The 13,840-nt window shown below is 39.4% G+C and overlaps 1 protein-coding gene across 2 annotated transcripts in view; it reads right to left on the bottom strand.

Moving 5' to 3' along the window:
• The window catches only part of pappa2 (pappalysin 2), a 312,855-nt gene extending 304,543 nt beyond the window's left edge, over positions 1–8,312 (bottom strand). For both annotated transcript variants that reach the window (XM_060931153.1, XM_060931162.1), the window contains exons 1-2: positions 7,298–8,312; positions 5,222–6,281 (exon numbers count right to left, since the gene is read on the bottom strand). In XM_060931153.1, the coding sequence (XP_060787136.1) occupies positions 5,222–6,281; positions 7,298–8,210 (1,973 nt within the window). In that variant the 5' untranslated portion in view covers positions 8,211–8,312. The remainder of the gene's footprint in view (positions 1–5,221; positions 6,282–7,297) is intronic.
• Between the last annotated feature and the right edge of the window lie 5,528 nt (positions 8,313–13,840).

Below are 13,840 nucleotides of genomic sequence, written 5' to 3'. Positions count from 1 at the left end.
AATAATTATTCACCACTATTCACTTTGCCTTCGGCAAATAATTGTTAAATATGTATTATACATACGGGCCACTTTTTCCATGGAATAAAAACATGTATTCTATTCCCTTCTAGTGGGTTTATTGATAACATGCAATATTATCATATTGCTTATCCTCTTTGTATTATGCCACTCTACCCAATAGAGAATGAGCATGCAATATTGTTACAATATTGCACGTTGTCAAGACAACATAACGTCACATGTCAGAGATGTAAAACTTGCATGTTAGCAACAGTGACAAGTTGTAAACAAACATGGCCACCAGGTTTGGGTGCCAGGTACCTCCGTTGTGTGTAGATGCCAATGTTGATTTTAAAAGTAACTAAGTAAATTACACAGGGAAAATAATAATAATAATAATAATAATAATAATAACAACATTTGCCTTGACTGTGCTAGCATTGACCTTTGCTTACACTACACCGGCTGGAAGGTAATTAGACTGCTGTGCTAACCGCACCGAGTCACAGGTAAGCTAGCATTGGTCTTTGCTCATCTTCAAATCATTCAATATCATACTAGCTGAATGGAATATATCTGATAGACCACTCAAAGACAGGCAATACTATTTAAATATGTATATACAACTTGGAATGTTTTATCCATCTCCTTCATGCAAAGTTCCTCAAACAAGACATTAAGTAAAGATCAAAAAGAGACTTTAATTTGTTTGTTTAAATTACTTACTGAAAAACATAATTGTAAACAAGATGAAATGACAGATGTGCCCTATGATAGACTGGCATCCTATTTAAGGTGTACTCTCACACAAGGTGTTCCTGGGACAGGCTTCAGATTCAATTTACCCTGGCCAGGAAAAAAATATTTTTAAATAGTTAATGAAAATGAAATGATGGATTAGCAAAGGGAGTGTTTATACCGTAGATTATGTATGCTGTTAGAATTACTGCAATAATATTTTCTAAAAAAATAAATAAACTATTTTACAAATATATCCATTATTGATAATGATAAGCAAAGTTTAAATGTCTAAATAAATATGTTCCTCCTTTGTTCTCATTTCATGTCAGAGCATTAATAAAATACTCCTGTGGTTCCCCAGAGAACTTTGTCTCTGTTTGAACAGCAAATTTGCATAGGGACAGCCTCTGGTACAAGGTCACACCTAGCTGCAGAAACCTGGACAGTAACTCACCCAGCAGAACAGTAAAACTGGAGACCTCTGCACAAAAAAGTAAGTTATACTGCAATCAAAATACAACCCCGATTCCAAAAAAGTTGGGACAAAGTACAAATTGTAAATAAAAATGGAATGCAATAATTTACAAATCTCAAAAACTGATATTGTATTCACAATAGAACATAGACAACATATCAAATGTCAAAAGTGAGACATTTTGAAATTTCATGCCAAATATTGGCTCATTTGAAATTTCATGACAGCAACACCTCAAAAAAAGTTGGGACAGGGGCAATAAGAGGCTGGAAAAGTTAAAGGTACAAAAAAGGAACAGCTGGAAGACCAAACTGCAACTCATTAGGTCAATTGGCAGTAAGTCATTAACATGACTGGGTATAAAAAGAGCATCTTGGAGTGGCAGCCGCTCTCGGAAGTAAAGATGGGAAGAGGATCACCAATCCCCCTAATTCTGCGCCGACAAATAGTGGAGCAATATCAGAAAGGAGTTTGACAGTGTAAAATTGCAAAGAGTTTGAACATATCATCATCTACAGTGCATAATATCATCAAAAGATTCAGAGAATCTGGAAGAATCTCTGTGCATAAGGGTCAAGGCCGGAAAACCATACTGGGTGCCCGTGATCTTTGGGCCCTTAGACAGCACTGCATCATATATAGGCATGCTTCTGTATTGGAAATCACAAAATGGGCTCAGGAATATTTCCAGAGAACATTATCTGTGAACACAATTCACCGTGCCATCCGCCATTGCCAGCTAAAACTCTATAGTTCAAAGAAGAAGCCATATCTAAACATGATCCAGAAGTGCAGACGTCTTCTCTGGGCCAAGGCTCATTTAAAATGGACTGTGGCAAAGTGGAAAACTGTTCTGTGGTCAGACGAATCAAAATTTGAAGTTCTTTATGGAAATCAGGGACTCTGTGTCATTCGGACTAAAGAGGAGAAGGACGACCCAAGCTGTTATCAGGGCTCAGTTCAGAAGCCTGCATCTCTGATGGTATGGGGTTGCATTAGTGTGTGTGGCATGGGCAGCTTACACATCTGGAAAGACACCATCAATGCTGAAAGGTATATCCAGGTTCTAGAGCAACATATGCTCCCATCCAGACGACATCTCTTTCAGGGAAGACCTTGCATTTTCCAACATGACAATGCCAAACCACATACTGCATCAATTACAGCATCATGGCTGCATAGAAGAAGGGTCCGGGTACTGAACTGGCCAGCCTGCAGTCCAGATCTTTCACCCATAGAAAACATTTGGCGCATCATAAAACGGAAGATACGACAAAAAAGACCTAAGACAGTTGAGCAACTAGAATCCTACATTAGACAAGAATGGGTTAACATTCCTATCCCTAAACTTGAGCAACTTGTCTCCTCAGTCCCCAGACGTTTACAGACTGTTGTAAAGAGAAAAGGGGATGTCTCACAGTGGTAAACATGGCCTTGTCCCAACTTTTTTGAGATGTGTTGTTGTCATGAAATCACCTAATTTTTCTCTTTAAATGGTACATGTTCTCAGTTTAAACATTTGATATGTCATCCATGTTGTATTCTGAATAAAATATGGAATTTTGAAACTTCCACATCATTGCATTCCGTTTTTATTTACAATTTGTACTTTGTCCCAACTTTTTTGGAATCGGGGTTGTATCATCCCTATATTATTTCTCCTCATTGTTGCACCGTTGCAACATGGACTGGTAAATCCTGAAATTGTTACTTCCTTATCAGGATGATGGTGAACCACTTTTCCCACCTGTTGTTTCACTCTCTCCTCAGTTTCTCTACATTCCTCTTTCACTCTTGGTCTAGAAAGTCTGCTTTCAGCTTTTGCTTAAGACCTGCTTTTGTCATCTTTTAACGTGTCCCAAAGCAAAACAAGCAGCAAAATATTTTTCAGACCACCATCCAAGTGCATCGCTTAAGCTCCATTACTCACAGTGGGAATTCTGCAGGAACAGATAGGTGCCTTCACAAGTAGAACTCTTTGCCTTAACTTCTTCCTGAAACTGAAATTATACCACCAATGACATATCATGCAAAATGATATTTAAGATTTAGGGATTTTGACAATGACGATATTTACATTAAGGATTAGCCTGAGAATAAGAGAAAAAAGAGGAAAAAATGTTCATAGTTAATCCTGTATATAATGTCTTTTCAATGGTCTCATCGTGTATACAGTATAAATAATCATTTAGGCACATGCCTTATAGTGTTTTGCTGTAAGTTTTTAGATATGCATTTTATAAGCTCACAAAATCAAATTGTATCCCCACGGTGCATTTGTCTGATGGAGCGCTGTGTATTCCATCAAACTACAATAAAAACTTTTTCCCCATATACAACAACTGAAGTATTTCTACCTATATGGATTCTCTTGGAAAAAAAAAAAAAGGAGAGAGATGCCATGGCAAGACATCACACAGGTTCAACACAAGCCAAATCAGCCTGCCTGTCACAGAGAATGCAGCTGAGATTTCTGGTTTTGTTGTTTAGCAGTATAAAGCATATCCTTTGGGTTCTGTCCACATTCATGTTTTTCATGCTTTTAAAACAGTTCCAGAATTTCGTATTTGTTTGCTTTGCTTTTTGTGTAATACAAAGAGTTCTGACAGTCACAAAAACACTAAGGGAGTGCTCTTCCATGACAAAATATCACCTTTGCTTTACTTTAAACTCAAAACATTTGAGTTAAAAAATATCAAACATCAATAATCAAACATTAAATCCTCATCCATCCATCAACTATACCACTTATCCATCAGGGTAGCTGGAGCCAATTCCAGCTGACTTTGGGTGAGAGCCTGAATCTAGGCAAGTCACCAATCTGTTGCAGGGCTAACACAGGGAAACAAACAACTATTCACACTCACACCTATGGGCAATTTAGAGTAGCCAGTTGACGTAATCTGCATGTTTTTGGACTATGGGAGGAAACCCAGGTAGGCACGGGGAGAACGTCCAAACTTCACACAGAAAGGCCCCAGTTGGCTACAGGGGTTCAAACCCAGAACCTTCTTGCTGTGAGGCAACAGTGCTAACCACTGCACCACTTTTCTTCATTTCTTACAGACTCCTCCCTGCAACTTTGAATGAAACTCTATTCAAAGCATCCTCAATCCATTGGCACAAAGAAAAAGACAGTGACACTAGGCAGTGCTATGAAATGTGTATAAATGCAGATGAATTGACTGGCTACAACCAACTCCACTTTGACCTTCTCCTTGCCTGTTCACATCTATCTTAATTTAAGTTATGGCCTGTGTTGTATTTCCAACTGGAAAAATAAATAAATTTATATATCTATCCATTGTCTGTAGCTACTTATCCTATTCTACAGGGTCACAGGCAAGCTGGAGCCTATCCCAGCTGACTTTGGGTGAGAGGCAGGGTACACCCTGGACAAGTCACCAGGTTATCCCAGGGCTGACACAGAGACAAACAACCATTCACACCTACAGTCAATTTAGAGCCATCAATTCTGCATGTCTTTGGACTGTGGGGGAAACCCAGAGCAAACCCACGCAGACATGGGGAGAACATGCAAACTCCACACAGAAAGGCCGTCACCGGCTGCTGGGCTTGAACCCAGGACTTTCTTGCTGTGAGGCAACAGTGCTAATGACTACACCACCGTGCCGCCATATTATATATATAACATTTTTTGTGTGTTGCACCCTTCCGAATTCTTTCAAGCCTTTACTGAACTTCTAAGCTGTGTTTCTGTATTTCCTAGCTTCTGTCATTGCAATTCTTAGCTTGTGGATATAAACTTGGATTTGCTCCATCAACAGAATCTGCCTGTGTTTTTCTATGATTCCATGAATAACCTAAATAAAGCAACTCAGAATGTAGATCTAATTAACTCAGGGTACCACCTGTTACAATCAAGTGAACATTTTATCCATATTTGTGAAATGGTTTGTATTTAGTTTTTATAATCTCTGCATTCTGCCTTGTTAGTTTGCTTTCATGTCCATATTTTTACAGAAAAAGACTGAAATTTACCTTTCGGATGACTCAGGGTCAAAGCATGTTCTTGTGACATCAGTGACCTCTGGATCGCAGCAGTCACCATCATCATAGTCATAGTAAATGGTGTTGCACTCAGGCTGACACACCCCATCGCCCCTCATCCAGCTGTAGCAGGTGCTTGGGCGTAGACAGTCACCTCCATCATGACCTGTGAGTGGGTGATCACACTCCCGGTCACAGTGACGATCTCCCACCTTGGTCACATGGCAGTTGCTGAGCACAAGGCGTCGCCGCAGTGATGAATTGTACACTTTAAATATGCTGAGCTCCAGTGTCAGGTTGTATGGTCCAAAAGCCTCTTCCAGTGCCTGCTTCTGGGACAGAATCTGCTCCTCTGACACAGTGGGACTACTACCATCATCATTGCACATGTTTACAACACGGTATCGTAGCCTTTTAGGAGCCCGCAGCTCCCAGTTCTGGTTGTAGCTCAGGATAACATCTGGATTGTCACAAACAGTCACCCCACAAGTTGGAGGCAGGAAAGGTGAAATCAGCTCCTGTTCTGGTGCCGGTAAGACTACAATGGCTGGGTGTTGGGAGTTTTTGTATGGCACCCATTGTTGCTCCATCATGGAAAAGTCTGCCCAGAGTTCTAGGAGAGGGTTCTGTTTCTCTGAACGCCACATGTCACTTTTAAAAAGCTCATTCCTACTGCGAGCATGATCCCACAGGACAACACCTCCTAGATAACCTCGAAAGCCTTGTTCAGGGTTAGAGAGGTTACCTCCCAGCAAAAATGTGCGACAGCTCTTGATAAAAGGGCTGTACAGATCACCAGACTGTTGTGTGCTCTCTCTAACCTTAGTACCATCTATAAACAGAGCCATACGGTGACCATCATACCTGGCAACCACATGAGTCCAGGCACTTGGCTGGTAGTGCTGATGTCCAGCAACAGTGGTTGATCTTTTGGCACGGTCTGTACGAAGAGTAAAGAAAAAGCAGCTATCTTTTTTCCCCATGGGCTTGGAAGTCCGGATGCCAACACGCCACCCTTTTTCACTGTGGCTGGAGCAATTGTCAAAAACACCTTTATAAAAAGAAAAGTAGTATGCATAATTGTTTAGCACATATAAAAGGTTTGCCCATTGCCTGTGCTTTTAAAATTTGGATTCAATTATCTGCAAAAAGTTGAAGAGTTTAAATGAACTGAACAAAGTCACCACTATTCCCAGCTGCTATCTGTAAGGAGCAGTCTGGCTTCCAGATGTTCACATACAAGGACAGAGAAAGGTCAGGGAACCCCTTCACCCACCCCATACCTACTCACATGAACACAGATGCTGTGCACCCTAGATACTGGAAAAAGAAAGCTGGCAATCAGCTAATCAACATATCATAAAAGGCACAAGGCAGATGCAAGCCAAAACTTCATTCAGACATTCCAGATTGTGCATATCTTGCTTGCATGTGTGCCCACATACATTTAATTCCATCTTTATTTTTTATACAGTATCCACATTTATTATTATTATTATTATTATTATTATTATTATTATTATTATGTAAGAGGTTTAAAGTGTGGTACATTTTAAATTCTCAGATCATTATTCAGTTATTCATTTTAAATCATTTTATCCAATAACTCCTATGAACCTGTTTTGTGTTTTTGAACACATTGAAAACTGTGTTTTTCCCTCTAGTGGATGGCGTGATTTATTGCATCTGGTACTGTGTGTGTGTGTGTGTGTGTGTGTGTGTGTGTGTGTGTGTGTGTGTGTGTGAGAGAGAGAGAGAGAGAGAGAAAATACATTTATGGCTTTGCTGAAGAAACACATGTCTGTTCCCAAATAGTTGTCCTTTTTCCTTACAGTAATCACAAAAAGCAATATTTAGGATCAAGTACAATTGCAATACTGGGTAATTTCCAGTAATTAAATAATTAAATTAATCTCCAAGCTGCCTAAATTCTGATTGTTCACCTGTTTTACAAATCCACAAACACTCGCTATAATTACAGACAAGTGAATATGTGGGCTTTATTCGCATAAGCTCGCCTACAATACACAAATGAAAGATTCTGGTGATGCAACATGCAATACCAACCTGCTATAAGGGCCGGATTGTTCTGACCCCCCTCAGGCTTGACCCATAGCTCTAGTGTGAAGCTGGAGCGAGGAAGCTCCACTCCGGCTGCTGGATTCACCTTCAGCTGCTCCCTCTGACTAAAATACAGCGCCGTCATCCATTTTGGTGGGACATTGTGGATTTTGGCATGCAACAATTCTGCGGCAGGTCTGTTCTTTCCTTCCACTTCCCCAGAGTAATCCTCATTCCCTTCCCCTGTATGCTTGTTCCCTTCACTGGTGAACTTTACAGGGCTGCGACGCACTCTTTTTGCTGAAGAGGAACTACCCCTCCTTTCCATCACCGTCCATTGACTTTGGAGTTCTGTCATGACTGATGCTGATTCTGAGGCTTTGCTGCTTGAATCGGTCATTTTCAGTGACAAAAACTTGGCAGAGTTGTCGACATATGAGGATTCTAGTGCTTCTTTCATTTTTGAATGTGTCCTTTGGTTAGACCTATGTGGCAAACCCTCAACATTTTTTTCTTGGATGCCAGAGACCCATGATTCAGGATAAGAAGAGAGCTGCAGTCCATTTGCTATAAGTAGTGAATTATCAGCATGTTTTTTTTGGCCATCACTTTCATCACACATTCCAGGGACACTGCTTCTGTCAGAACTGTATTCACCTGAGCGGCAGCCTGTGTTCAGCACTGATTTCAGATAGAGGCCTGGCAGGCGGGTATACTTGCCTGGCATGGCTGCCTGAAGATACTGTCGGGCTGCAGGGGCATTGAGGCTAACTGCGCCACACTGCTCTTCAGCAGTTTGCCTCTTGGCTGCTTTCAGCATCAGACTCTGCTTGTAGTGCTGAATGTGGTCTGACATAGCTGTGTTTAGCAGCCTTGTGTGGAATATTACAAGAATAATGGCCAGTACTCTGATTAGCATTGTGACATTAGGTTAATTCCCTTGCATAATCAAATCATTCGATCTGAAATTATCAGTTCGAGGACTGGTTTGTGTTTTATGTTGTCAAAGACTCTGTTAGTAGTAAACAAAAAACTATGGATAATAAAGTCAAGTGTACTAAATTTTTACGAAATAATGTGTCATCAAGAACATTTGAACATAAATGGACACTGTACTGGCTGAAGTCATAATAATATCAAGCCTACTGTGTTGAGGGAAATGTCTTTCTGTTTATTATTTTGAGAAATACTGTTTAAATGGACTATAAAGGTGAATCTGAATGAATGTTTATTCTTGTTTCTCTGTGTAGCAAAAACAATTTTACCAGTTGTTTTTGCTTGAACCTTGATTAGTAGATAGATATGCAACTGACACCTTGATTTCTGAACCAATTTTGTATGTTTACTCCGCCATTCAAAGGAGATTTATATAAATTTATGTAGAAATCTGCTCTAGTATCAGTGCACCATGTCACATGAAAACATGTGGCTACAAGCATTAAAAGAAAGCCAAAACACCTCATGCGCAAACGCGCGCGAAATATGTCACCTGTTCAGGCGCAGCATCACTCGACTCATTCAAAGAAATTCCTCCACGGTGATTATGGTGTTATAGCTCTAAAATAAAGACAGACAACCGCTGCCTCATAGGATGCTATCCGATTATTTGGAGATGTGAAATCTAAGGTGAGGGTTAGGTTATAGACTATTCTCGCCTGGCGTCCGGCGCGTTCACCACACCAAGGTGAAACAAAAAGTATCTTGAGGTTTCATTTGACTGCATAGAAAAAAAAAAATAATAAAAGCTCTGACTATCCACTTAATGGGCTAGTTTATTAAATAAACCGGTTTCCAGCCCAGGGGGACGCAGGAAATAGAGTCTGTTGTCATCACTTATCTCTCTTCAGCTGGTGAGGTGAAGAATGGCACACGCGTGATTCTCAGCCTGTCCCAAAAAAAAAAAAAAAAAACCACAAACAAAATATTATTAAATAATATCGATTTTAAAAAAAAAAAGCAAACACTTAGACTTTGAAAATATGAAGGATGAGCTGTCTAATAATACCCTTTTCAGGATCACTGGGTTTGTGCGTCAGCTGCTCTTTGCCCTGCTTCCACTCCTGCCGCCGAGCTCTTCTGTCTCCCTCAGGTTTTCTGTCTTTTCTCTTTTTTTTTCTACCGTGAAGCTCAAACTCACCCGCTTATTTGGTTTTATGCGTTTCCACCGGTGTGACGTCACACAGAGACGCCCCCTCCTCACCCTTGCACCCACCCATGTCTCGCACTTTCACGCAGGAAAAGCACGCGCGCGCATTCAGCACTGATTCCTGCTGACATCTTCTCTCCCTGCACTCACACCGCTCTCACACACCACATCTGTTTGACATGTGAAAAGGGAAACCGTGCTGATATACTGCCCGTGGAGAGGGAAAAAGAAAAACAAATGTCCAAAACCTTATGTACCATCACCTACATCAATGGATGATAGATACATTACCGTTCAAAAGTTTGGGGTCACCCAGACAATTGTGTGTTTTCCATGAAAAGTCACACTTTTATTGACCACCATAAGTTGTAAAATGAATAGAAAATATAGTCAAGACATTTTTCTGGCCATTTTGAGCATTTAATCGACCCCACAAATGTGATGCTCCAGAAACTCAATCTGCTCAAAGGAAGGTCAGTTTTATAGCTTCTCTAAAGAGCTCAACTGTTTTCAGCTGTGCTAACATGATTGTACCTAATCATCCATTAGCCTTCTGAGGCAATGAGCAAACACATTGTACCATTAGAACACTGGAGTGAGAGTTGCTGGAAATGGGCCTCTATACACCTATGGAGATATTGCACCAAAAACCACACATTTGCAGCTAGAATAGTCATTTACCACATTAGCAATGTATAGAGTGTATTTCTGATTAGTTTAAAGTGATCTTCATTGAAGAACAGTGCTTTTCTTTCAAAAATAAGAATTTCAAAGTGACCCCAAACTTTTGAACGGTAGTGTATATGTTGTTGTTGTTGTTGTTGTTGTTGATGATGATGATTTTCTAGCAGAAGTGTACTTGAGTGAACATGAGATAAAAGTTTCATGCAGACCAAGCCCAGCCTGCAGACCTCACAGTTTTCTACAAATATATTTCCCCCACATATGCACTTTCAACATAAACACTTAACAACTGAAAACAGATATGAAAAACACTGTCTCATTAATTAATTAATTAATTAATTAATTAATTAATTAATTAATTAATCAATGCAATACACTTTATATCCATCCATCCATCCATCCATCCATTATCTGTAGCCGCTTATCCTGTTCTACAGGGCCACAGGCAAGCTGGAGCCTATCCCAGCTGACTATGGGCGAGAGGCGGGGTACACCCTGGACAAGTCACCAGATTATCTCAGGGCTGACACAGAGACAAACAACCATTCACACTCTCATTCACACCTACACTTTATATTCCATTGTAATATAGTACAGGTGTTTGAAATGCCCTTCTTGTGTTATTGCTAAATATAATCAAAGAGAGTCCATTTAAAACCAAACAATCTTTTTCAGACACTTCGACCAAAGTTTAAATCATTAAATGATGTGAATAAAGAATATAGGCTAATTGTTTTTTTCTATATGTGTTAGTATATGCATGATTTTTCTGTAACATTTGGTTTGTGTTTAACTTGTACCCACAAGCAAACAAGCAAAAACCCTTACAACATTAACTTTGGAATAAATATTAATAATGCTTTAAAGATTTTATCAGATAAATCTCTGATGGTGCACAATAAGTTTAATTCTACAATACTGCTAATCTGTAGATTATTGTAACTACACAAATACCTTCAAGTCTTATCATCATAGACCAGCATTAAATCATATCTTAGACATACCGTAGAAAACATGTAAAAGTTACAGGCAAAATATTAGCTTGTGACCATGGGGCAAGCCAACCTTAAGAACAACACAGTCTCAAATAAAGTTAAGTCGAGAGGCTGTCAAAGTTGATATATGCTACAGGTTACTATCGTGTTATGATTATTTTAACACTGACCCTGTAATAGGCAGTTCTGAATCAGTAAAACTTGAATGAACTGAAACTAATTTTGTACACCAGTTTCCAACAACTGAAAAGAAAAATGTAGTCTGGTCAAGATTCCAATCCCCATACATTTGTGGACCCCTATAAAAAGTCAAACCATGCAATTCCCTCAATTGGTTAAACTGAACATCACTGACATAACACGCATATCTCATTGCCTTCATCTGTAAAGAAATTTAGCTTGTCAGTCTTTCAGATTCAAATAGTTTTAATCACCTTTTTAATTGAAATCTTTATTGAAATTGCATTTGGTATAATTGTGAGTTTCTTTTTACTGACCATTGCACTCCAAAGACACATTAACAACCTAGCTAGTTAAGTAGCTAGCTATATATGTATAGATTAAACTTTCGATTCACATCCTTTCTAATCAGTACTGAAAGGACTGAAAACTATGGGCTAAAAAGATTACAGCATTCATTTTGATGATTTACATTTTTTTAAAAGAAATTCCATTAGGTTTGATACAGCGGGTGTAATTCCCATTGTCACATTGTGTGAGATGAACACATAAGAGGTAATCTTATTAATTGTCCTGTCCGCTGCTCCTCCCTCACTCATAAACAAAATGTTTGTAGAACAAGTCAGGGACAGAGTGATTCCTGTCCCAATGGGCATCTTTTAGCACTTTTAGCCCTTTTTGTATCTTTTAGTGCTTTTAGTATTTTTAACCATCAGGTGCAATAATAAGTCTTATAGGGTGCTGTGCACCTTGCCCCATGATTGTACAACATCATGACCAAGTCAATGGGACACCAGCCCCACTTTCTGTTATGGACATGCCATCACTGAACATATAAGCAGTTACTAAATGCACTAAAACAGTTTTAAGATTTACATTTACATTTGCAAGTATAGTATTTGGCAGATGTCCTTATCCAGCAGAATCACAGAAGTGATTTGAAATATCTATCAATAAAAAAAAATCCTCATAATGGTTCATTAGGTCAGGAACTAAGAGTACTATCAGTTTAAAAACCCTGTTGTACATTATTTTTAAAAATGACAAGCATTTTTTGTAATATTTAAATAACAAAGTTGTAATTTAAGTATTTAGTGAAGAAGTACAGTGGTGCTTCAAAGTTTGTGAACCCTTTAGAATTTTCTATATTTCTGCATAAATATGACCTAAAACATCATCAGATTTTCACACAAGTCCTAAAAGTAGATAAAGAGAACCCAGTTAAACAAATGAGACAAAAAATATTATACTTGGTCATTTATTTATTGAGGAAAATGATCCAATATTACATATCTGTGATTGGCAAAAGTATGTGAACCTTTGCTTTCAGTATCTGGTGTGACCCCCTTGTGCAGCAATAACTGCAACCAAACGTTTCCGGTAACTGTTGATCAGTCCTGCACACTGGCTTGGAGGAATTTTAGTCCATTCCTCCATACAGAACAGCTTCAACTCTGGGATGTTGGTGGGTTTCCTCACATAAACTGCTCGCTTCAGGTCCTTCCACAAAATTTCGATTGGATTAAGGTCAGGACTTTGACTTGGCCATTCTAAAACATTAACTTTATTCTTCTTTAACCATTCTTTGGTAGAATGACTTGTGTGCTTAGGGTCGTTGTCTTGCTGCATGACCCACCTTCTCTTGAGATTCAGTTCACGGACAGATGTCCTGACATTTTCCTTTAGAATTTGCTGGTATAATTCAGAATTCATTGTTCCCCCAACGATGGCAAGCCGTCCTGGCCCAGATGCAGCAAAACAGGCCCAAACCATGATACTACCACCACCATGTTTCACAGATGGGATAAGGTTCTTATTCTGGAATGCAGTGTTTTCCTTTCTCCAAACATAACGCTTCTCATTTAAACCAAAAAGTTCTAATTTGGTCTCATCCATCCACAAAACATTTTTCCAACAGCCTTCTGGCTTGTCAACGTGATCTTTAGCAAACTGCAGACAAGCAGCAATGTTCTTTTTGGAGAGCAGTGGCTTTCTCCTTGCAACCCTGCCATGCACACCATTGTTGTTCAGTGTTCTCCTGATGGTGGACTCATGAACATTAACATTAGCCAATTTGAGAGAGGCCTTCAGTTGCTTAGAAATTACCCTGGGGTCCTTTGTGACCTCACCGACTATTATACGCCTTGCTCTTGGACTGATCTTTGTTGGTCGACCACTCCTGGGGAGGGTAACAATGGTCTTGAATTTCCTCCATTTGTACACAATCTGTCTGACTGTGGATTGGTGGAGTCCTAACTCTTTAGAGATGGTTTTGTAACCTTTTCCAGCCGGATGAGCATCAACAACACTTTTTCTGAGGTCCTCCTAAAAATCTCTTTTGTTCATGCCATGCTACACTTCCACAAGCATGTGTTGTGAAGATCAGACTTTGATAGATCCCTGTTCTTTAAATAAAACAGGGTGCCCACTCACACCTGATTGTCATCCCATTAATTGAAAACACCTGACTCTAATTTCAACTTCAAATTAACTGCTAATCCTAGAGGTTCACATACTTTTGCCACCCATAGATATGTAATATTG

The sequence above is a fragment of the Neoarius graeffei genome, chromosome 1, assembly GCF_027579695.1.
Source record: "Neoarius graeffei isolate fNeoGra1 chromosome 1, fNeoGra1.pri, whole genome shotgun sequence".
In the NCBI taxonomy this organism is placed as follows: Eukaryota; Metazoa; Chordata; class Actinopteri; order Siluriformes; family Ariidae; genus Neoarius; species Neoarius graeffei.
The sequence above is the reverse complement of the archived record's forward strand: the minus strand, read 5'-3'. Positions and strand labels throughout refer to the sequence as shown.